The sequence below is a fragment of the Globicephala melas genome, chromosome 3 (assembly GCF_963455315.2).
Source record: "Globicephala melas chromosome 3, mGloMel1.2, whole genome shotgun sequence".
Classification (NCBI taxonomy): domain Eukaryota; kingdom Metazoa; phylum Chordata; class Mammalia; order Artiodactyla; family Delphinidae; genus Globicephala; species Globicephala melas.
Genome location: NC_083316.1, coordinates 62,479,409 through 62,502,474, shown reverse-complemented (window position 1 = coordinate 62,502,474; position 23,066 = coordinate 62,479,409). Strand labels below are relative to the sequence as shown.

General features: G+C 37.3%; 1 protein-coding gene across 1 annotated transcript in view; it reads right to left on the bottom strand.

Moving 5' to 3' along the window:
* Window positions 1–23,066, bottom strand: part of JMY (junction mediating and regulatory protein, p53 cofactor) — a 78,695-nt gene that overhangs the window by 31,335 nt on the left and 24,294 nt on the right. Inside the window, exons 2-4 of the mRNA XM_030846541.2 lie at window positions 16,587–16,760; window positions 6,296–6,446; window positions 2,332–2,501 (exon numbers count right to left, since the gene is read on the bottom strand). Of these exons, the coding sequence (XP_030702401.1) occupies window positions 2,332–2,501; window positions 6,296–6,446; window positions 16,587–16,760 (495 nt within the window). The remainder of the gene's footprint in view (window positions 1–2,331; window positions 2,502–6,295; window positions 6,447–16,586; window positions 16,761–23,066) is intronic.

Genomic DNA, 23,066 nt, shown 5'->3' with positions numbered 1-23,066 from the left:
AATTTAAACCACAGAGTTGTACTGTACTATAAAGCAAGGGATTTGTTTGGGATGGGCTTAATAAATCACATTTGGTCTGTTTCTCCTGAGTCATGTGGTCATGTTAAATTAATGCTAATAAAACTAGTGCAGCCATCATCACAGATATGTATAAAAAGCACAATGCATATATTGTATCATTCAACAGGCATAAACCTGGCAAGAATGACTAACTGACAGCTTTACCAAATCCTCTGAAGAATTCAAACACAATCGAGAACATTCAAAAACAGACTATTAAGGTACTATTAAGGATAACCCCAGGGAAAATGACCCCACAGATAAACATGCCAGACTCCCTGGCCCATTTCAGCCTCACCCTTCCTCTACCATAGGAGACCAATTCCAGTAAGAAATGTTCTTGCAATAGCACATAGTTATAAATCTTACCTCAGCAGCTCTTTTGGGCACCCTATATTGTCATTACAATTCATCCTGGTTAGAATAAAGCTAGTCAATCTGATGAAGACAGTGGCACTCTATTTCAGTCAATAAAATGCTAGCATATCAAGTTTTAAAGTTCAAGACCTTAAGAAAATTCCAGATACCTAGTAACATAAAGGAGAAAGCTAACTAGAAAAGAAGATTAGAGTGGAAATGCCTCAGGTGAAGGAGAGATGGAGCTGAAATCTGTGAAGAGATTCTGAATAGTGTGGAAAAGTTCAGAACAAGTTCTAATTTTTCCTTTAACAACAGTAGCAAATCAGAAAATGTAAGGGAAAAATAAATCCATTAACAAATCTAAATCCGTAATTTAAAATCCATTAACAAAAAGATTTTTCTAGATCGTACCCTTAAAATATTACAGATCACCTCATACACTATTTTTTAAACAAGAGTTAGACATGCATATGCACATTCATAGAATATATTTTACATAAAGCTGTATGAATAAAAGCAGTGATGACATTTTGTTCTTCTCTAGAGAATATACAACTTTCACACATACATACTCAATGTATTTAGAAGCCAATGTGGTCAAGCCACAGAATGGGAACAAATATTTGCAAATCATATATTTGATAAGACTTGTATCTGGAATATGTAAAGAACACTTTCAATTCAGTGATTTAAAAAACCCAATTTTAGGGAGTTTCCCGGCAGTCCAGTGGATCCCGCAAGCCTAGCAGCACAGCTCCCACACACACAAAAAAATTTTTAATGGGCAAATGACCGGAACAGACACTTCTCCAAAGAAAATATATAAGTGGCCAATAAGCACATGGAAAGATAATGGACATAAATGCCATCAAAGAAAGGCAAATCAAAGCCACGAGATACCACTTCACACCCACCAGGATGGCTATTATTATTTTATATATATATATATATATATATATATATATATATATATATATATAAAATATATATAAAAGACTGTTTAGTGTAACGTAAAGAAAGATGTGGAGAAATTCTATCCTTTGTACATTGCTGGTGGGAATGTAAATGGTACAGCTGCTTTGGAAAACAGTCTGATAGTTCCTCAATAGGTTAAATAGCATTTCACGCCAAGATAAATGAAAACCTTGCGCATGGATGTTCACAGCAGCTTTATTCGTAAAGCTCCAAAAGTAGAAAGAACCCCAAAGTTCATCAACTGATGAATGCACAAAATGTGGTGTATCATTCGGCCAAAAAAAGTAAATTAAGTAATGATGCATGCTACAATATGGATGCACCTTGAAAACATTACACTCCGTGGGGGAAAAAGCATTAAAAAAGTTACATCTTTTATGATTCCATTTATATGAAATGTCGAGAACAGCAAATCTATAGAGACAGAAAATAGTTGCCTAGGTGTGGGGAGGACCGAAGGGGAGATAGGAAATGAGTGCTCCTTTTTCTTTTAACAGTTGCTGCCTACAGTCATGCTGGCATGCTGTGAAAATGCCATAACTCTAACTCTTCTATCAGAGGCCCCATTGTGAAAGTTATCATCATCTCATGGAGGTACTGCAAAATTAACAACCTTCTGTAGAGTCAGAAAAATTTAAGTCTTATACCAAAAAAAAGTCAAATAGCACATCTTATTAAAAAAAAATTTTAAATATATTTTTCTCACGGCTTTTGTTACCTCTTCTTTATTTTAATTTTCCCGGTACACGGGCCTCTCACTGTGTGGCCTCTCCCGCTGCGGAGCACAGGCTCCGGACGCGCAGGCTCAGCAGCCATGGCTCACGGGCCCAGCCGCTCCGCGGCATGTGGGATCCTCCCAGACCGGGGCACGAACCCGTGTCCCCTGCATCGGCAGGCGGACTCCCAACCACTGCGCCACCAAGGAAGCCCTGTTACCTCTTCTTTTAGTGCATGTTTCCTCTGTTCCAAACAGATCTCTTTAGCTCTCATCATCTGCAGAGTCTCCTTAGAAACTGCATACTGGAGTTTTTCCATACGTTCAGCAGCTGCTGCCCATGATGCTTTACCAAATTTCTTCTGATCTGCTCGCATTCGATCATATACAGCTATTGATAATTTTTAAAAAGACATTGAGACATTAAGACATGAAACAACTTGATACTAAAGAACTGAAAGTCTTAGATTCCACTGATCACACACTCAAAGATAAACACACAAATGCTACCCTCATGATAAACTACCTATAACAGCTCTAAAATATAATTCAACAGTATGTTAGATTCTCTCTAATGTCTCCAGTAAGAATTTTAAATAGTCATTCTCAGAAATAACTTTCTGAAGATGAAACTGAGTTTTCAGGTTAATTTTAAAACTTACTTAAAAAAATACTCTTTTCACATCGTCCAGTGTTATTAAATTTCTAAGTTTCTATAAAACTTTATTCTGTCACGGTTTTTCCTAGGTATGTTAGTTGAAATCAGAACCATAACTATTAAAGGGTATTTAAAAATTATTTAAATTCATGTACTTTTGAGTTCTCCAAACGTATTTTAATGATAATGGTAGGATGAAATAAATCCTAGACATTAGCATGGAGCTGATTCTGCTAAGGTTAGTGCTGGAGCAAAATCAGTTAGCGCTGGGCTTAACTAACTAAGCCCCAAAGAAGACACCCAACTTCTCCTTGCCACCACACAGAAAAAGGAAGAACTTTTTAGTTTGCCACAATAGAGGCCTCATTCAAGAAACATTTCTTGACAATCAAACACCTAGTATCTTCCAGTTAAAGAAGTTTATCACTGATAATAGCATGGTGCTGGCTCATCTTGGGTCCTTATACAAATGAACCCAACCATCCTATGATTCTTATGCCTAATAGGTCAGACATGCTTTAACTATCATAAAAGAGTCAGGCAATGTGATTACACAGTACCTAATGTAGTCTTTAGATTAGTGTACATTCTCTAGTAGTTTCTTTAATACGTTCAGAGGTGATTAATACTTTTGTAATGCTACTATATCATAACCCTCTTTGCAAGAAGTATCTCAGTAACATTTGCCTCAATTTTTTGACAATAATACGAGTACATACTTGAAAATTAAAACTGTACAGAGAGGCTGATAGTGGAAAAGAGCAGTTTCTCATGCTCAGCTCTCCCCCCACCCTTAATCCCAATGACTAAATGCAACCAACTTGGAATCTGCTCCTGGGTAGTTACCTCCATTCAAGAACGTTACCATTTCTTGATTTAGTCTTAAAAATCTGTTGAGTTCTTATGACAAATGAGCAATCTATTTACTCAGAATCTCCTCTCAATATAGTTCTTTTGGTTTCTCTGGTTTTTCTTTGGCCTTTAAATGCTAACATATTTGAATATTGATCTGATCCTTTATTTTAGGGTTTCTAACAAATAGTAACTACTTCTGTTGCTTACATAGCAAAATGATTCTGCCATCTTAAATCTCTATCTTTTAAAAATGTATGATAATATTTATGCAACCATAAGATCAATACAGTAGTGCACTGTAGGGGAAAAAATAACAGCAGGGGGTTTGGAGTTAGACAGTTTGGAGTTAAATTCTCACTTCTACCCATCAACATGTAACTTTCAGAAGAAACTTAACTGTTCTTGGGCTAAATTCCCTTGAATAATAAACATAAGGAAATACAGTACCTCCTCGGAAGACTTGTGGAAATTAAATGAGAGAATAACAGATATTTAAATGTTTCTCTCACTTCACATGGCAATATTAATCAAATACATGGTCTGTTTTGTTTCTTCTCTCCCTCATGCACACATGACCACAATCACTCATATTTATACGACGTTGTGTTAATTTCAAAGTGCTTTTTCCAAGTGTTCTATTTATCTGCCCAGCAATCCTATAGAATAGGCATGGTATGCATTATCAACACCTTCACCATAGATATGTGAAACTTGGTGACTTAAGACCAAGGTTACACACCTATAAAAGGAGAGTTATATGAGTACCCAAGTTGCTTAAATACCTAGTCTGCTGCTTCTATCATTTTTACCTGAACTTGTAATCACAGCATATAGTCAAACATTCTGCATAAACAAAAATAGTCTGGAGCCTTATCTCTTGCTTCCCACTTAAGGACTGTGTCTGTGGAGCAGTTCCCTGTCCTAATTCAGTCTCAGGTTGTTATCTACCACAAGAGCTAGTCAATACTTTGTCTTCCAACATCTTTAGATAGAATGTATTCTTCTGCCTAATGGCTGCTCACTTCACCTGGAGTTATTTTCCAACAGCTCAGGAATATGAAGATAATGTAGAAAAGTATGAATACAGAATGCTTGGAATACCCCTAGAACAATATTGGAACACCTCTAAAACAGATTCTTGGGCTTCCCTAGTGGCCCAGTGGTTGAGAGTCCGCCTGCCGATGCAGGGGACACGGGTTCGTGCCCCGGTCTGGGAAGATCCCACATGCCGCGGAGTGGCTGGGCCCATGAGCCACGGCCACTGAGCCTGCGCGTCCGGAGCCCGTGCTCCGCAACGGGAGAGGCCACAACAGTGAGAGCCCCGCGTACCACAAAAAAACAAAAAAAAAACAAAAAAAAACAAAAAAACCCCAGATTCTTCTCTCCCTCTGCTGGCAAGAATAAAGATTCTTGCTAAGATGACTGATAACATTAACAGGATAACACCATGTAATAGCACCCTATGGTGATCATTATATGTAAAAAAGCTCTGAAGGCAACAGTCCTGGTGTTTACAAGGAATCATGTTAAATTTGTTTAAAAAACCTTAATGTTCTAACATACATATACCTGTCAGAAAAGGGCCCATTTAAGATGTTTTTAAAAGCTAAGCAGTAAAATTGGGCTACACCTGGCTTTGCAAAAGGAAGGAAATAAAGGCCTATTTTACTCCTCTTCTAATATATAGAGAATACAAGGAGATCTTATATAGATCAATAGGGGGAAAACAGCCCAATAGAAAAACAGGCAGAAGACAGTAACTGGGAAAAAAGGAAGGATATGCAAATACCAATTATTACATGAAAACAAAAAAGATGAACACTCAGTAATAAGCAAAGAAATGCAAATTTTAAAAACATGGTACTACTTTTCATCCATTAAACTGTTTTTTTTTTAATGACAATGCCAGATGATGCTGAGGAATCAAGGGAAGTATTCTCATTCAGCACAATGGCTTCGAGTGAAACTTTTAAGGAAACGTGGATTTGCTGAAAGAATAACCTGAATAACGACTTTAATGCCAGGTATACAAATAGAGAGATTATTAAAATAATGAATAATTTAAACTGCTTCTCAGGGAGTGGTGGAACGATTTCTGTGGCCTCCTGTGGAAGGGAGTTGGAAGGAATGGACCTTGCCAGACAGACCTTGCCAGATGTATCTCTTCATTTGGCTTGATTTGTATCCTTTATAAATTGTAATGGTAAGTATGTGTTTTCCTGAGTTCTGCGAGTGAATTTTTGAACCTAAAAGGGCTGTAGGAACCCCAAATTTGTAGCCAGTTGGTTAGACGTACAGATGGCCTAAGGACACCCCAAATTTGCAAGTAGTGTCTGAAGGGCAGGGAGTCTTGCTGGTGACTGGGACTTTAAGCTATGACATCTGTAACTGTGAACGATTATTGTCAGAATTGAATTATGCTATACTAATACCCATCACTTTTAATTTTTTTAAAGGTGGGCTATATGTAAACACATATGCCTAGAAAAGACTGAAAGGATATACCTTAACTTGTTAATAGTGGTCTTCTTTAACTGCTAGGATTATGAGTGGTCTTTAATTCTTTTCTATATAACTATTTCGAACATAAAATACTTAAACCACTCATTTTTGAAAATACCTCCATCCATTTTGAAAATACCTAGCAAAAATAATTCTACTGGGAAACTCACCTTTTTGAGCTTTAGCTGTTATTTCAAAATATTTGACAGTAAGATCTTGAATGGACAGCACAGCCATATGAGCTTTCCGCTGCCAGTCAGCATCTTCTTTTTGTAGACTTTCAATTCTTCGGGGACCCAGGTAATCATTCTCTATAGAAATCTGTAGAGAGAAAAAAGAAAAATGGAAAAGATCATTTCTTTCTCTCTTTTAACATTTACTGAATGTTTATATACCAGGCATTGTGCTTGGTACTAAGAATACTTGTTTTTCCCTGCTCTGCAGCAGAAGCTATCAATTTACAAAACAATTAAATTAACAATAATGTTGAAGACAGTTGATGCAGAAATTGTTCCCCCTTCCTCCTCTATCTTCTTCTTCATCCTTCCCTCTTCTATATATAAAGGACATATAACAAAATGTTTAAGACTGATGATTTTCAAGTGCTGGGATGAGAAATTTATTTCCTCCTTTACGATAATTGTATTTTCAGTTTAAGAATTATTTGTGCCAATAAAATGCTTATTTAATCATTGACATAAATAAATAAAGTAAGATTGACAATACATAAAAATCAGCCTATCTGCCTACTGAAGGACTCTGGATATAAGTAACAGAAAAACTGGCTATGTATTATTTATAAGAGTCACAACTAAAACAAAAGGACAAAGGAAAGTTGAAAATCAAATGATGGACAGAGGTATGCCAAGTGAATGTCACAGAAGTAACAATATCAATATTAAAATATAGAAAAGTGCTAAACCGGTATGTTAATATGGAAGAAAGTTACAGTCCAGGAAGAACAGCAATAGACCCTCTGTACTGCTTTACCACATACTGAGAAAGAAACTTAAAACTTAAACAATAGCACCATATTAGGATGATGGGGAAAAAATATTATAGAGAAAAATGTGCCACCCCTGGCACTTAAAAAAAAATTGATCAAGTAAGTTATCATACACCACTAAAAAATTATAATGAATTTCAAAAGTAGAAATAATGCAGGTCATAGTCTCTAAACAGTACAATAAACAGAAATCAAAGGAACAGTCTAAAACAGCCGATTGAGTCTTGAAGCAACAATATACTGCTCCTTAAGCAAATTTTCCCTCTTCCAGAAAGAGGGAAAAACGTATGAGCACTCACTGTAGTGCTCAGCACACACAGAACAATTAATTAGCAATGTTAAGGCGACAGTGGCAAGGTAGAGGAAGAGGTCAAGAATGATCCTAGGGTTACTGGGAAAAAATATGTACATGGAATTGCGAAGGATTTCATTTTGCATACTAAGTTTAACTTTGCAAGTCATGTCCAGAGATATAAGCTTGGGTACCCTTGACACACTAGAAGACATTTAAAGCAACGAGAGTGAATAAGTTCATGTAAGGAATTGTAATCATATAAGTAGCAAGATTCAATGGAGGAGAAATCAACACTATCAAACACTGCTTAGGGATCAAGTAGGTACACAACCAGCACCCATGGACCTAACAGCGTGAACTTGGCGACAACAGTTCTGGAGTACAGGCAAATTCCTTTTGCCTATTAATTCCCACCATATCTTCAGACCTCAGTTCAATTACTGGTTCATGGATGTCATCCCTGACTCACCATTATAGGCAGTATAAGCTCTTCAATCTAAAAAATAGCCTTCATTCTTAAGTCTTATCACAATCATACTTTATATTATTTTATATCACCTCCTTTCTGCTCTGAATGTTCCATGAGGGCAGAGAATGCACAAGTGGTTTTTATCTCTGCTTGCTTGCTTTTCACTAGCACACTGCTGGGCATGAACTAGGTAATCTACAATATTTCCTGAATGAGTGAATAAAAATTCACTTCCATACATGTTTTTAATGAGGAGAGAAATGCAGACACATGTATAATACTCTTTTGAGAAATTTGTGTGAGTGAATAGAGGGGAAAAGGGTGGAGAAGAGGATAAGGCTTAAGGGTAGGCACTCTTGCTTTATTTTAATGGGAGATCACAGAGCAGGTTGAGGGGGAGAACCTATGTCTTCCCCTGTGAAGAAAGAACCCAGTTATGAAAAGAATATGAACAAGAATTATGTATATGTATAACTGAATCACTTTGCTGTATAACTGAAAGTAACAGAACATTGTAAATCAACTATATTCCAAAATAATATAAAAATTAAAAAAAGAAAGAAAGAATCCAGTTAAAAATAAATTGGTAGAGGAGACGGGAGAAGACACAAGATAGCTGTTTTTAGATGGTAGGGTGACAAACCATTTATCGTAGGAAGAGGGTTAGTGAAGTCATGGTGAAACAGGCACACATAATATACTGCTGGTGGAACTATAAATTGATTAAAACCTTTTCTGGAAAGTATTTTATGATACCATAGTCTTTGAACACATTTAGCTGTTTAGATCAGGACAAACTTTACTGAGGCCCATAAATTGCAGAGGGCTTTGAAGGAGGGGTAGGATTTTGACAGTTACATGGGGAGCATATGGGAAAAGAGAACCACCCAAAAGGAATGCTGTAGGTAAGAATTAACCTGAACAAAAGCCTTGAGGTAAGTAAGTTCAATGCATGGTAAAGGACAGAGAGCAGTCCAGCCTAGCTGGAGTTTAGGTAAAACAGATGAAGGTAGTGGGAGATAACACTAGAGAAGTAGGTTAGTTCAATGAGGAGGCTGAGGAGTTTGTATTGCATATGACAGGCAACTGGAAACCACTGAGGGCTTCTCAGCAATAGTAAGGGGCATATTTAGACTTCAGTTTACATTTAAGGTTTTAGAAAACTTGTTTTCTGTAATAAAACCATCAAGGTTTTGTGCTTTCATTTATTGTGATTACCTTTGATTTTTAAGCCAAGTTAAAAAGCAAAAGATTAGTGTTCAGAAGTATGAAAAAGAAATTTAATAAATTGATATTATGATAAATTTAATAAATTGTAGCAAAAATTTAAATTCTTACTCGGCACGTTATGATGGAAGTCCTTTTCAATGACATGATTAAACTTCGTAAGTTTATTATACCTAAGACCATAAGCTAGGTTAGCTAAGTTTTTTCCCTGACTTTGAAAGTCAAAATGTATTTAGATTCTATCAACTCCGAAGTTCAACCTTCTGCCTTGTGATGCTAGGGTTCAGGCTCTGAAAACCACATTTAGCCTTTGCCAACAGAAAGGGCTGGAGGAGATTTCAGAGTTGAAGGAAAGAGAAGATTTGCTTCTTCCTATCTGTATCACTTGACTTTCCTGTTTGCTGTTCCTGTGACCATCATCCCAGACTCGCTTATTCATCCCAGCATCTGCAGTACCTTCTTGAAGGAGTTAACAGAATCGAGTTTGCAGTTTTTTAACCTTCACAGAACTGACCTCATTTGTGTGCTCAGGACAAACCAGCATCTGTCCACCAGTGCCCTATCCCCAGAGATCTGGTCCTCTCCACTGAGATCAGACACATCAGCACTAGAAGAGCAATGTCTTCTTTCTCAGAGGTCACCTCCACAGGACCTATCCTTTAATAATTACCACCTCTTCCCTTTGTAACCCCCGATCCTAGGAGTGGTGGCTGCTTTTGCAATTAACTCTGATATCTTAAGAGTTGCCTTCTTATCTACCTTGTTAACAACTTTATACCTGGTTCTTAAAATTCCCTCTGTTGAAATAACTGATTTGATCTTCTGGTCAGACCAACAGACACAACTGTGGAACAGAAATGTAATAACCAAAACAGGCAGTGCTCAAAATTCAAAAATCTTAACTCAGATCATGAAGATAGAAACCCTTTTCACTTGCATAAACACTGTACAGAAATGAGAAATCTTGCATTATCTTTTTGAAGAGAAAAAATAATATTAAAAATCTGGTGGTAATTATTTGGCGATAACCTGTTCTTTGTTGTTAGATTATTTTTACCTTCATTGTGCATGTATATTCAAAAATACAGAAAACAAACATGCTATGGTTTTTAAATGCTGGTTTTTTAACTGACTTCTGAAACTCAGTAGCTAATGCTGCAGCCAACTGTTTAAAAACATGATTACAGTTTACTGTACCTAAGACATTAAGCTAGGATACTGAGTTCTCTTCCTAACTTGGCAAATTTGAAGATGTACAGCATTGGTCAGCTGGATCATGTGCTAATAACAATGACACCTCCGTTTTCAATTTTAGGGCTAGAAAGAAAACAGTGTTTGTTTTTAAGATGGAAAAAAATGTGTCAGTTTAGGTAGCTAGGATAGTGAGACTAGTTTATAAACACAAATTTCTTGGCAAGGAATTGCTTATTATAAAGTACATCACTAGCTTGGATACTGGGTTTTATATGAGAAGCTGAAGTGTTACTTCTGTCTATTGCTGAGATTGTAAGTTAAAAAAAATTCCAATTCTTAGGTGAAACAAATGCCAAGATAAACTTGTGAATATACTGATGTAGTAGAAACCTTAATGTGAATTTTCCAGGCCCAGGAGTCATCTGAAGGTGACTCTTGATTAAGAGAATGACATGACTAGACTTGGCATCATCTATTTCATGCATTTTTACATTCAAAGCAAATATTAAGTGTACTATTCCCAGGTAAGAGTGTGAAATGAGGCATTTTTTGAAGGTAAGAGACATCTAAAGACAAGGAAACCAAAGGAAAAAATAGTTGAGGTAAGAGATAAGTACCTTAGTGTATAGTGGTAGCACTATATATTTCATAGTGTACGTGGCAGAGTATATAGTGGTCCAGTGGTGTAAAAATTGCACGCTGCACAAAACCAGGGGGTTTGCCAAGCCATGCGTACTGCTGCATATGCCCATCTGTCTGCTGGAATAAGGGTGGAGGTGGGTGACTTTTTCTATTTCACACAAAGACACCTATAGATTTGCCTGGTCCTGGGGAAGGGTGGAGGAAGAAGAGTACATTCAAGTTTCAACTAGAAGACAGCTGAATTGCAAAATGACATGACTGGCTACAAAGGGGAGGGAAAAGCTGAGGGTGTCTTCTAGTTTCTAGCTTATGTACTTTCAGCAAATCATTAGAAATAAGTTGGACAATGTGTCTGAAGTGCTTATAGTTAATCCAGGAAGACTATCAGTAGGTCACCTTGCTAACCCTGACTCGTTAAGACACTGGGCCTAAAAATCTAGAGAGGATCATCTAGTTTATTTATTTTTATTTATTTATTTAAGCTTTTTTTTTTGGTCACGCCACGCAGCTTGCAGGATCTTAGTTCCCCGACTAGGGATTGAACCTGGGCCCCGGCGGTGCAAGTCCTATCCACCGGACCACCAGGGAATCTCCCAAGCATCATGTAGTTTAAATCTCATTTTATGGATGAAAAACTGGGGCCCAGAGAGAATGCAACTTTGAATTTAGTGTGCTCCATCCCTTAGCTGTTTCAAATTTTATTCGACACGTGGTTCTCAAACTTCATATCAGAATTACCGGGAAGACTTGTTAAAACAAAGATTGCTGAGCTTCTCCCTAGAGTTTCAGCAAAGGAGATCTGAGGTGAGGCCTAAGAATCTGTATTTTTAACAAGGTTCTAGGTGATACTGATGCTCCTCGTCTGGGGGTCACATTTTAAGAACCAGCGAATTAGAGTCTGGGAGCTTCCGAAAGAGGTGTGTATTTTAAAGAGGCTAAAGGTCAAATTCCATAGGATGAGACAGCATTCTAGCCCCTGACCATCATTCCTCTCCTACAAATCCTTAGACTGAGGCATATCAAACAATTCAAACCCTGTGGTATAACTAAATGAGCAGGCTTTGCAGTCAAACATGTGTTTCAATCCCAGCCATGCCACTTATTGGCCTCCACTCATGGTGCTGGGTTGGTGATTCAGTATGTTTGAATAACTTATTGTGACTAAAAGCCCTGGTATTATGCCTGTTCACTATACCATTCCTGTTTTTATATATCTATCTGGAATATTCTCAATCTCCAATACAGACATATGTACTCACTTCCTACTGAATTCTTATTCTTCAGTGGTGAAGCTTGATCATCCCCTTTTTCCATATATCTTCAGGCAATGGTGATCACCTCATTTTGTGTCTCTACATAAACTTGTACATACTGCTCATTTTTCTTTTAAAAAATCATCTGAGTTATAATTTACATACAACAAAATGTACCTGTTTTAAGTGTAAATTTTGACAAATATATATACCCGTGATAACAGGCACCATAATCAAGATTTGAAGCACATCAATTTCCCCAAAGGATTCTGTTACATCCGCTTCCTCTCAGTGGATCTCCCTGGCCCCACCCCAGGCAACAGCTGTTTAGGACAATCTTCTAGAATTCCATGTAAATGGAGGCACAGTTTGTCTGGCATCTTTTGTGCAGCACATACTCTTTGTCTAGCATCTTTCGCTCAGCACAATTTTTTATAAGCTATTTAATCAGGATTTAATTTACATACACTGTGTTCAAGTAAAGCCATCTAAAGTGCTCAATTTGATGAGTTTTGATTGCTGTATACACCCAAGAAACAACCACTACAATCATGATACAAAACATTTCCATCACCTCCAAAACATGTTCGTACTACTTTGCCATCCACACCTTCTCGTACTGCTTTGCCATCCATACCTTCACACATATACAGGACGGTTTTGTTTATCCATTTTATCCACATTTTGTTTATCCATTCACCTGTCGATGGTTATTTGGGTTGTCCCAGTTTGGGGCTACCGGGAATACAGTTGGCATGAACACTGGTATGTAAGTCTTTTTTGTGAACGGATGTTTTCGTTTCTCTTGTATAAGTAACTAAGAGACAAACAGCTGAGTTGTAAGGTATTGTACAGTTGACCCTTGAACAACATGGATTTGAACTGCATGAGTCCACTTACATGCAGATTTTTTTCCCCATAAATATTACAGTGCTACAAGATCTGCTGTTAGTTGAATCCACGGATGGGGAACGACGATCTGGAAAGCCACTTTGGGACTTAAGCATCTGAAAATTTTGGTACCGTTGGCGGGTCCTGGAACCACACCCAAGGGTTGTTCAAAGATCAACCATATATGTTTAACTTTTGAAGAAAGTGCCAAACTGTTTTCCAAAGTGGTTGTACGACTTTAAAATTCTGTTAGCAATGTATGAAAATTCCACTTACTCTACATTCTCACTAGCTCTTGGGAGGGCCAGAATTTTTTCATTATACTCACTTCAATGGGTGTGTAATAGTATCTCACTGTGGTACCAATTTGGATTTCCTAGATGAGTGTGTTGAGCATCTTCACATGTGATTATTAGCCATTTCTTTGTGTCTTTTTAAATATTTAGCTCATATTGAAAATTTGGGGGTTTTGTCTTACTGAGTTGTACAGTTCCTCTTTCAGATGTATTACAAGTTATTTTCTCTCAGTGTGTCGCCTCCTCATTTTCTTAATCTTTAAAATAGCAAAAGTATTTAATTTTAATTTTAGTGAAGTCCAATTTTATCTTTTTTTTTTTAGCTGAAGTTTTCTGCATCCTATCTAAAAAACCTTTGTCTTTCCTTCTGAAAGATTGTAAAAACTTCCTAGTTTTGTTATAAAAGTTTTATACTATGAGCTTTATGTTTGGGTCTAACATGTATTTCAAATTAATTTTTGTGTATGGTATAAGATAAGGAAGCCTGGACTTCATTATTTCTATATGGGTATCCACTTCTAGCACCATCTGTTGATAAGACTATTCTTTCTCCCCACTGAATTGCCTTGTCACCTTTGTAGAAAACTAATTGACTATATAACCACAGGTTTATTTCTGGATTCTGTTTAGTTCCATTCATTTACACGTCTATCCTATACTATCATCACAATGTCTGGATTTCTCTAGCTATTTTATAATTGGCTGGTTAGTTTAAAAAAAAAAACACCCTACTGGAATATTAATTTGAATCTACAGATCAGTTGAGAACTGACATCTAAACATTATTGATTATTGTTAATAGATTATCTTCCAATCTATTAACATAGTCTATCTCCCGTTTATTTAGGTATGCTTTAATTTTCCTCATCAAAATCTTATAATTTTTCAGTATATAGTCCTTTCATGTATTTTATAAAATTTATCCCTAAACATTTCATGTTCAGAGATGCTAATGTAAAATGCATTTAAAAATTTTTGATTTCAACTTCATTTCTGGAAGATAGAAAATGCAACTGAATCTTTAATACTGACCTTGTAACTAAACTTACAGATTATTTCCAGTAGCTTTTTTAGATTCTTAATTTTTTTTACATGTGTGATCACATGATCTACAAACAAATAATCTACTTTTTTTCTAATTTATATATGCCTTTTATTTTTTTTTTGCTTTATTGAACTGGCGACAAACTCCAGAGAAATACTGAATAAAAGTTGTGGGAGCAGACAATCTAACCTAGTTACCAATCTTAGTGGGGGAAGAATTCAGTCATTCACCATCATGTGTGATGTTAGACAGGCTTTCCACACATACCCTTTATCAGCTCAAAGAAGTTCCCTTCTCTTTCTAGGTTGCTGAGATTTTACCATGGATGGGCAATGAACTTTTTATCAAGTACATTTCTGCACCCAGACATATTGATTTTTTTCCTTTATTAATAATATGGTGAGTTACATTGATTAGTTTTTGTAATGTTAAACCAATCTTGCCTTTCTAAGATAAACCCTAATCACAGTATATTATTGAATCCTATTTTTCAATATTATGTTAAGAATTACTGCATCTACATTCATGAGGGACGTTTATCTGTAGTTTTCTTTTTTTCTATAATGTCGTTTGATTTGGATAATGCTGGCCTCAAAAATGAGTTGGGAAGTGTTCCCTCTTTTAAATCCTCCAATGATCCTTTACCTGGCCCTGGAGTTTTCTTTGTGAGAAGGTTTTAAATTATGAATTCAACTTTGTTAATACAGAGCTACCAAATTTTTTCTATTTTTTCTTGACTCTATTTTGACAATTTGTATTTCTCTAAGAAGTGTATCCATTTCATCTAAGTTGTAGAATTTTTTGGCACAAATTTGTTCACATTCTCTTACTAGCTCATCATCATAGTTGATGGGGCATTTGAGGGGCAATGCAGTAAAATACGATTTTTACCTTTGAAAATGCTAACAGTTTAAGAAATATGTTGTCTGTTCCTCCTCACCTATACTCTGCTTCCCAGGGGAAAAAAATGGAGTAATAACTGACGCTAGTGGACAATACAGCCTGACAAGAAGGTTCAATCCATTTGCTAATATTAATACTCAATACAAACCATGATATAATATGAAAGCAAAAATTCACATAGATTCTGATAATCAATGTTAAGCTGTATATAGATTATCTCAGCTAAACACTGCAGCTTAGTGTAGAAGTAGATGGGGCCTCCATGTATATCATCCAGTTCATCCCTAGCCTTCCAGTCAAGTTTTCAATGGACAAATATCTATAGTTCATTTTTTTTAAATTGGAGGAAACTGTAGTGTCTAAAAATTCTTAGTTACTAGTTACCATTTTACCAAAAATGCCAAGTTTATGATAAAACTGACTTAACAACCCAATATTTTTCGAAAGTATTAATAAAGGAGAGTGTGTCAATTATGTGACAGTCTGTATTGCTCCATATCTTGACTCATCATTAGTAAAGGGAAAAAGACAGACATGCTTTACCTTGTAATAATTTTTCAAATATTATACTACTCATTCTTGCCCCCAAGCATAAAGTTTTCAGAATAAGTGGCAATTTCCCAGATATAAATTTCGTAAATAATGTTTCAAATTCACGCATTAATACACAAAGTTTTTTAATATCCTAGTTCAGCAATATTTCCATGTGAATTAAACACAGCAACATTGATTTGAGGTCAGCTATAAAACCAAACCCTTAACACTTGCCTCAAAAAAAGTAATATATATTTTACACACAAAAGTAAATGTCATGAATTTTAAAGCTGTACCATTAATGCCTTGTAACTTTCAAAACAAGGTCTTCCCAAAACAAATGTTCTCAAAACTCCTACTAAATAAGTCTAAGACTAGATAATACCCAAAACATTAAAAGGGAGACAGGAGTAGATAGTGAGGGGAAAAAAAGCACAGGAAAGGGGGAAAGATGAGAATCTCAATGTATTTACAAATTTTCTAGGCTTTTCTCAGCCCTGGCTACTCAGCAAAGTCGCCTTTTCAGATGCTTTTAAAATGAGGTGTTCAGGCTCTATGTATCTCAAAACTACCAAACTAGAATCTCTGGGGACAATGGATCAGATATTTACATTTATAAAAGCTCCTCTAATAATTAAAATGTATAGCCAGCCACGCTGAGAACTATGAAACAGGCAGGTTACTATTTAGATTTAAAAAAAAATACCTTGATCTGCTGTCTTCGTAGCATGGCAAGTTCTCGCATGTCTCGGAATGGCTGTAGTAAATACTGATAGAGTTCAGTTGTGGCTTCTGCAAGGCTGCTGTAGGCTTCATCCTCCATCTGATACAAGTCCAGAAGCTCTACCATGCTCTCTGTATTCTTGTGCTTATCCAAGAGCTGTGGAACAAGAAAATTTCACTACAAAGAAATCCAACTGTAATAACCTATAAAACTTGCAAATTCCCTATCATCTCAGGACCTTGGAACTCTGAAATGCAGAACTAAAGAGAACGAGGAGCACTAATTGCTTTCATCACTTATCTCCATGCCTTAGGTGTCTTACTACAAGACCACTGCCTAAACATCCTTTTCTAACTACTGTTACCATATTATCCCTGTTCTCTGCATTTTCTGGAATTCCATACTATCTGCCTACCCTTAACTCTTAAAATTTTTTTCCCAGCATCTAGTAGTTTTCTCCATACTTATATAATCATTGCTAATCTACAAAGTAGTTATCAACTCTTGCCAACATTATTTTGCTGATTTCCCCACATAATCTTGCCACTCTTTTCCTCCTCCAAATTTGGAACATTCCTTCAAAAACTTCAACTCATGCCTATCACTTCCTTCAAACTCTAGGTGAAAACACCCCTCAACTCTATTGAAGAGTTTAAAACTGACTATAATAGATTTTTATAACTTTCTTACTTTGCATTCTTTGATACTCATGTGTATATGTATGTTTATAAAGATATTCATTCATTTCTCAACAAGTAAGGACTGAGCATCTTAATACATGTTAGGCACTGGGCATACAAAAACATGGTTCCTTTCTTCAGTTTGCAAAGCAGAAATAGAGAGACAGATGCAGAGAACAAACGTATGGACACTAAGGGAGGAAAGTGGGGGTGGAATGAACTGGGAGACTGGGACTGACATATATATGCTAGTATGTATAAAATAGGTAACTAATAAGAACCTGTTGTATAAAAAATAAATTAAATTTTTTAAAAAAACATGGTTCCTTTCTTCATGGAATTTACTGTGTAGTAAATAAGCAAACTAAATAAAGTTTTAAAAAATTACAAACTGTGATAAATGCTATGAAAATTATTACTTTTTAAAAAGTAAAGAATAGGGCTTCCCTGGTGGCGCAGTGGTTGAGAGTCCACCTGCCGATGCAGGGGACACGGGTTCGTGCCCCGGTCCGGGAGGATCCCACATGCCGCGGAGCAGCTGGGCCCGTGAGCCATGGCTGCTGAGCCTGCGCGTCTGGAGCCTGTGCTCTGCAACGGGAGAGGCCACGGCAGTGAGAGGCCCGCGTACCACCAAAAAAAAAAAAAAATTTAAATAAAAAGTAAAGAATAAAAGTAACACAATGGGGGCTTCCCTGGTGGTGCAGTGGTTGAGAGTCCGCCTGCCGATGCAGGGGGCGCGGGTTCGTGCCCCGGTCCGGGAGGATCCCACATGCCGCGGAGCGGCTGGGCCCGTGAGCCATGGCCGCTGAGCCTGCGCGTCCGGAGCCTGTGCTCCGCAGCGGGAGAGGCCACAGCACTGAGAGGCCCGCGGACCGCAAAAAAAAAAAAAAAAAAAAAAAGTAACACAATTAAACAATGGGTGCCAAGAGAAAGAATAAGAGGTGGGGAGATGGTGAAAAACTATGACCTAGTTCAGAGCAGGTTAGAGAGAAAAGGCTATCCACGGAAGCTTAAGCTGAAATTTAAAGAACCTTTGAATGAACCATGTGGCAAGACACTATTTTATTTTTATTTATTCATTTTTGGCCATGCTGCATAGCTTGTGGGATCTTAGTCCCCAGGGATTGAACCCAGGCCCACAGCAGTGAAAGCACTGAGACCTTACCACTGGACCGCCAGGGACTCCCAGGACACTATTTTATATACTTATTCTTGGTGTCCATTTACTTGGTGACAGTCTCATCTCCTCAAAAGCACAAAATTCTGCTATTCTTTCTCATACCTAAAGTTTCCACTACTATCCTCTCTCCCAGCTTCTTGCTTTGGTTATCATATTGTGTTGTACATATTACAGTTGACCCTTGAACAACTGTAATATGGGGTTAGGGGCGCCAACCCCTGCCTAGTTAAAAATCAGCATATAACTTTACAGACAACCCTCCCTCCCAATCCACAGTTCTGCATACAAGTATTCAAAAAATGAAATACACAGGTATAAATCTAATTATGTACAGAATCTATGAGGAAAATTACACAACTCTGATGAAAGAACTCAAAGACCCAAATTAAATGGAAGTATTCCACATATGGATTGGAAAACTCAGTACTGTCAAGGTGTCAGTTCTTCCAAACTTGATCTATAGGATCAATGCAATGCCATTTAAAGTCTCAGCAAGTTATTTTGTGGATATCAACAAATGAATTCTCAAGTTTATATGGAAAGGCAAAAGATCCAGAATAACCAACACAATATTGACGAACAAAGTTAAAAGACTGACGCTCTCCATTCAACTTCACTAGTTACTATAAATCTACAGTAATCAAGACAGTGTGGTATTGGTAAAAGAATAGATCAATGGAAGAGATTCCAAAAGTAAACCCCCCCACACACAGTCAAGTAATCTTTTGACAAAAGAGCAAAGGGAATTCAATGAAGAGATCAGCCTTTTCAACAAATGGACATCCGCGTACGAAAGAAAAAAGAAATCTACAGACCTTAACTCAAAAATTAACTCAAAATGGATCACAAACCTAAAGGTAAGATGCAAAGTTATAAAACTCTTAGAAAATAACACGGGAAAATCTAGGTAAGCTTGGGTTTGATGACTTTTTAGATATAACACAAAAGCACAATGCTTTTCTACTCAATTTTTCTATAAACCTGAAAGTGATAAAACAGTCTATTAACCTTTTTTTAGTCTATTAACTTTTAAATGATAGCAAACCTATTTAAAGACATAGTTTTATATTTCACTGTATCCATGCTTTTTATTTTTTAAATAAAACCGAGAATCATTAAAAATAAATCTGTAATATCCAATTAACACTGATTTTCATCCCTGTTAAGCCCTACTGTTTGAAGGTGATCAGACTAATCAAACAATATCTTTCTGCTTTGTTAACAAGTAGTTTTCGGTAGGTTGGTTTTGTTTGTTGTTTGTTTTTAATAGAGGTCCACTAGAAGACAGAAATCAATTCAAACATCAGGGATTTTAACAACAGATAACACATAAATAATTTACAGATGCAGACGGAGGCCAGACCAAGTGGGATCTTGCTTTATGCCGAAAGCAAAGAGATGCCATAAAAGGACTGTTGTTTTGTTTTTCCTTCAAAAACCTCTCTGGTTCCAGGGAAGCATTAGGGAATAAATACTTTCCCAAGTAAGGGAATCTTGACTTTTATTCTGAAGGATAAAATGGGATAAAAGTGTAAAGGGAAGACTGGGTTAGAAAGACAGAAGGGCATATCCCTGGATACCATAAAATAAGGTTTACAAAATGGAGTAAACAGAGAAAGGGAACATAATGAAAGACAATTCTGGAGGCACTAACATACATGATAGACCTGAGTTATACTACAGTGGTGAGAAGGGGCACCAGAGTAGATGCAGATAGATCAGTTCATAATCTCCTGGGTCAGTCCATGTAAGCCTAGATTGGAGGAAGAGAAAAGCAAAGATTTAAGAAATGCTTTGGAGATAAAATTAACAGGACTTGATGAAAGACTGGATTTTCTCTTTACCCTAAGGTCTTTGGTATTCATTGATACAAAGAACACAGGAATAGAAACAGGTTTTTAGAGGCAAAAATTACGGATTCAGAGACACTGTGTCCAAAGTGTTTTTTAGATATCCATGAGGTCATGAAGGGAATGCAAAATGTCCAAGATAAACCTTATCTTTAAAAAGTCTACAATCTAACTAGGGAAACAAACAAACAGACATGTAAGTAAAATACTGACTGTAGAAGACAATCACGGTTCATAGTGGGCTAAAGCAGCTGAAAAAGATGTTCTAAAGCTAGGATTTGAACTGGGTCTCGAAGGATGGGAAGTGCTAGACAGGTGAAGAAGAGCAACCCAGTCTGGAGAAATCACATGAATAAAAAGCGTCACACAATTGAATCCTGGATGGGAGGACGGGGGTGGCAGAGTGCCGTGCTCCCTGGGGTAGAGGGTACACACTAGTGAGCAGGACATCACATTGAGACTGTAAAAGCAGCACATTCTAATAAGCAGTGAAACCAATGATGAAGTAGAAAAAAAGAATGATGCATTCGATCAATGGGACCTGTTTGACTTTTAGTTTACAAAGTTAAACTTACCTAAATAACCATATTAAAGTCATGGTCATTTAGTACCTGGTTACTTGAAGCATGGTCTGGGATCAGCAACATCTGATTACTTGTTAGAAATACAGAACCTCAGAGCCCACTCCAGACCCCCAGAATCAGAATGAGTGATGAGTATGCACAGCAAAGTTTCAGAAGCACTGCTTCAGTAAACACCTTATATGGCCACATTAACTACAACATGAGGCAAAAGTCTCTGTAAATTATACAAATTATAATCCATTTTCAAACTGAATTTTCAAACTGAAAACTGTAGAATTACGTTATGTAACATTTTTTTTCCTGGATCTAAAATCATTTTCCCCTCTCACTCTTTCTCTTACTATTTAAGTATTATTTTATTTTAGCTCAATTACCACTATTCAGACTAAAATTAAGCCAAAACTCCCTTTTCTCATGGTTCAGTTCCCTATTAAAGCATTTTTAGCTAATCTAAAAAAAACAGTTACTACTGAAGCCAACCCCAGAACGATCTTCATCTTTAGAAGACAGGTACAGGGACTTGCCCTGGTGGGGCAGTGGTTAAGATTCTGCCTGCCAATGCAGGGGACACGGGTTCAATCCCCGGTCCAGGAAGATCCCACATGCCGCAGAGCAACTAAGCCCGTACGCTACAACTACTGAGCCTACGCTCTAGAGCCCGTGAGCCACAACTACTGAAGCCTGCGTGCTGCAACTACTGAAGCCTGAGCACCTAGAGCCCATGCTCCGCAACAAGCCACCACAATGAGAAGCCCGTGCACTGCAACCAAGAGTAGCCTCTGCTCACCGCAACTAGAGAGAAAGCCCGCGTGCAGCAACAAAGACCCAAAGTGGCCAAAAAAAAAAAACAAAAAGAAAATCCTGTTTAAAAAAAAAAGGTACAAAGAGACAAAGTCAGCCTGGCCTTACCTCCAGGCCTGGCCAGGATCTTACCTCTAATACATGGGCCATTCAATGAAACTGGATGTTTAAAAGCAATAACTCACCCCCAACCCCTGGCAAATACATTAAATAAATAAATAAATAAGAATAAACAGGGCTTCCCTGGTGGTGCAGTGGCTGAGAGTCCGCCTGCTGATGCAGGGGACGCGGGTTCGTGCCCTAGTCCGGGAAGATCCCACATGCCATGGAGCGGCTGGGCCCGTGAGCCATGGCCGCTGAGCCTGCACGTCTGGAGCCTGTGCTCCGCAACGGGAGAGGCCACAACAGTGAGAGGCCCGCGTACCGCAAAAGAAAAAAAAAAAAAGAATAAACAAAAAATTAAAAAATAAAAGCGATGGCCATTAAAATCATCAAATTAAATAACTCCCTTCATTCTGATGTGTTTACTTGTTTTTTTAAAATTATAATTTAGCCTTTTACTACTACAAAGAAACAGCGAAATGATCATGAAGACATTTCCAGTTCTTTTGATAGAATTCTATCCATTAATTTAAAAACTAGCAATTGAGAATCCCAATTTAGAATAAACTGAAAAATCACAAGAGAAATAGAATTCAGTAAGGTGTTATAATTTACATGCAGAAACCAACAGCCCCTTTCATATTAAATACAAAACAACCAGCCAGGATTCCATCTGCAACAAAACAGAAAATACCTAGGAATAAACTTAAATCTTTTAAGAGCCATGTAAATAAAATGTTAAGGTACAAAAAAAGTAAATAAATGGAAGAGTAAAAATAAAAATATCAATTCTCACTAATCTATAAATTTCACATGGTAATAAAACAACCTCTTCACACTTTCATGGCATAAGAAAAGGCCAATTTTAAAGTTCACATGGAGGGGGTGCCTTCAAGATGGCAGAGGAGTAAGACGTGGAGATCACCGTCCTCCCCACAAACACATCAAAACTACATCTACATGTGGAACAACTCCTACAGAACACCGACTGAATGCTGCCAGAAGACCTCAGACTTCCCAAAAGACACCCTCAGGTGACCTACCCACAGAGGCGGGACCAAATCCAAAGCTGAACCGCAGGAGCTAAGTGAACAAAGAAGAGAAAGGCAAATTTCTCCCAGCAGCCTCAGGAGCAGCGGATTAAATCTCCACAATCACCTTGATGTACCCTGCACCTGTGGAATACCTGAATAGACAACAAATCATCCCAAAATTGAGGTGGTGGACTTTGGGAGCAACTGTAGACTTGGGGTTTGCTTTCTGCA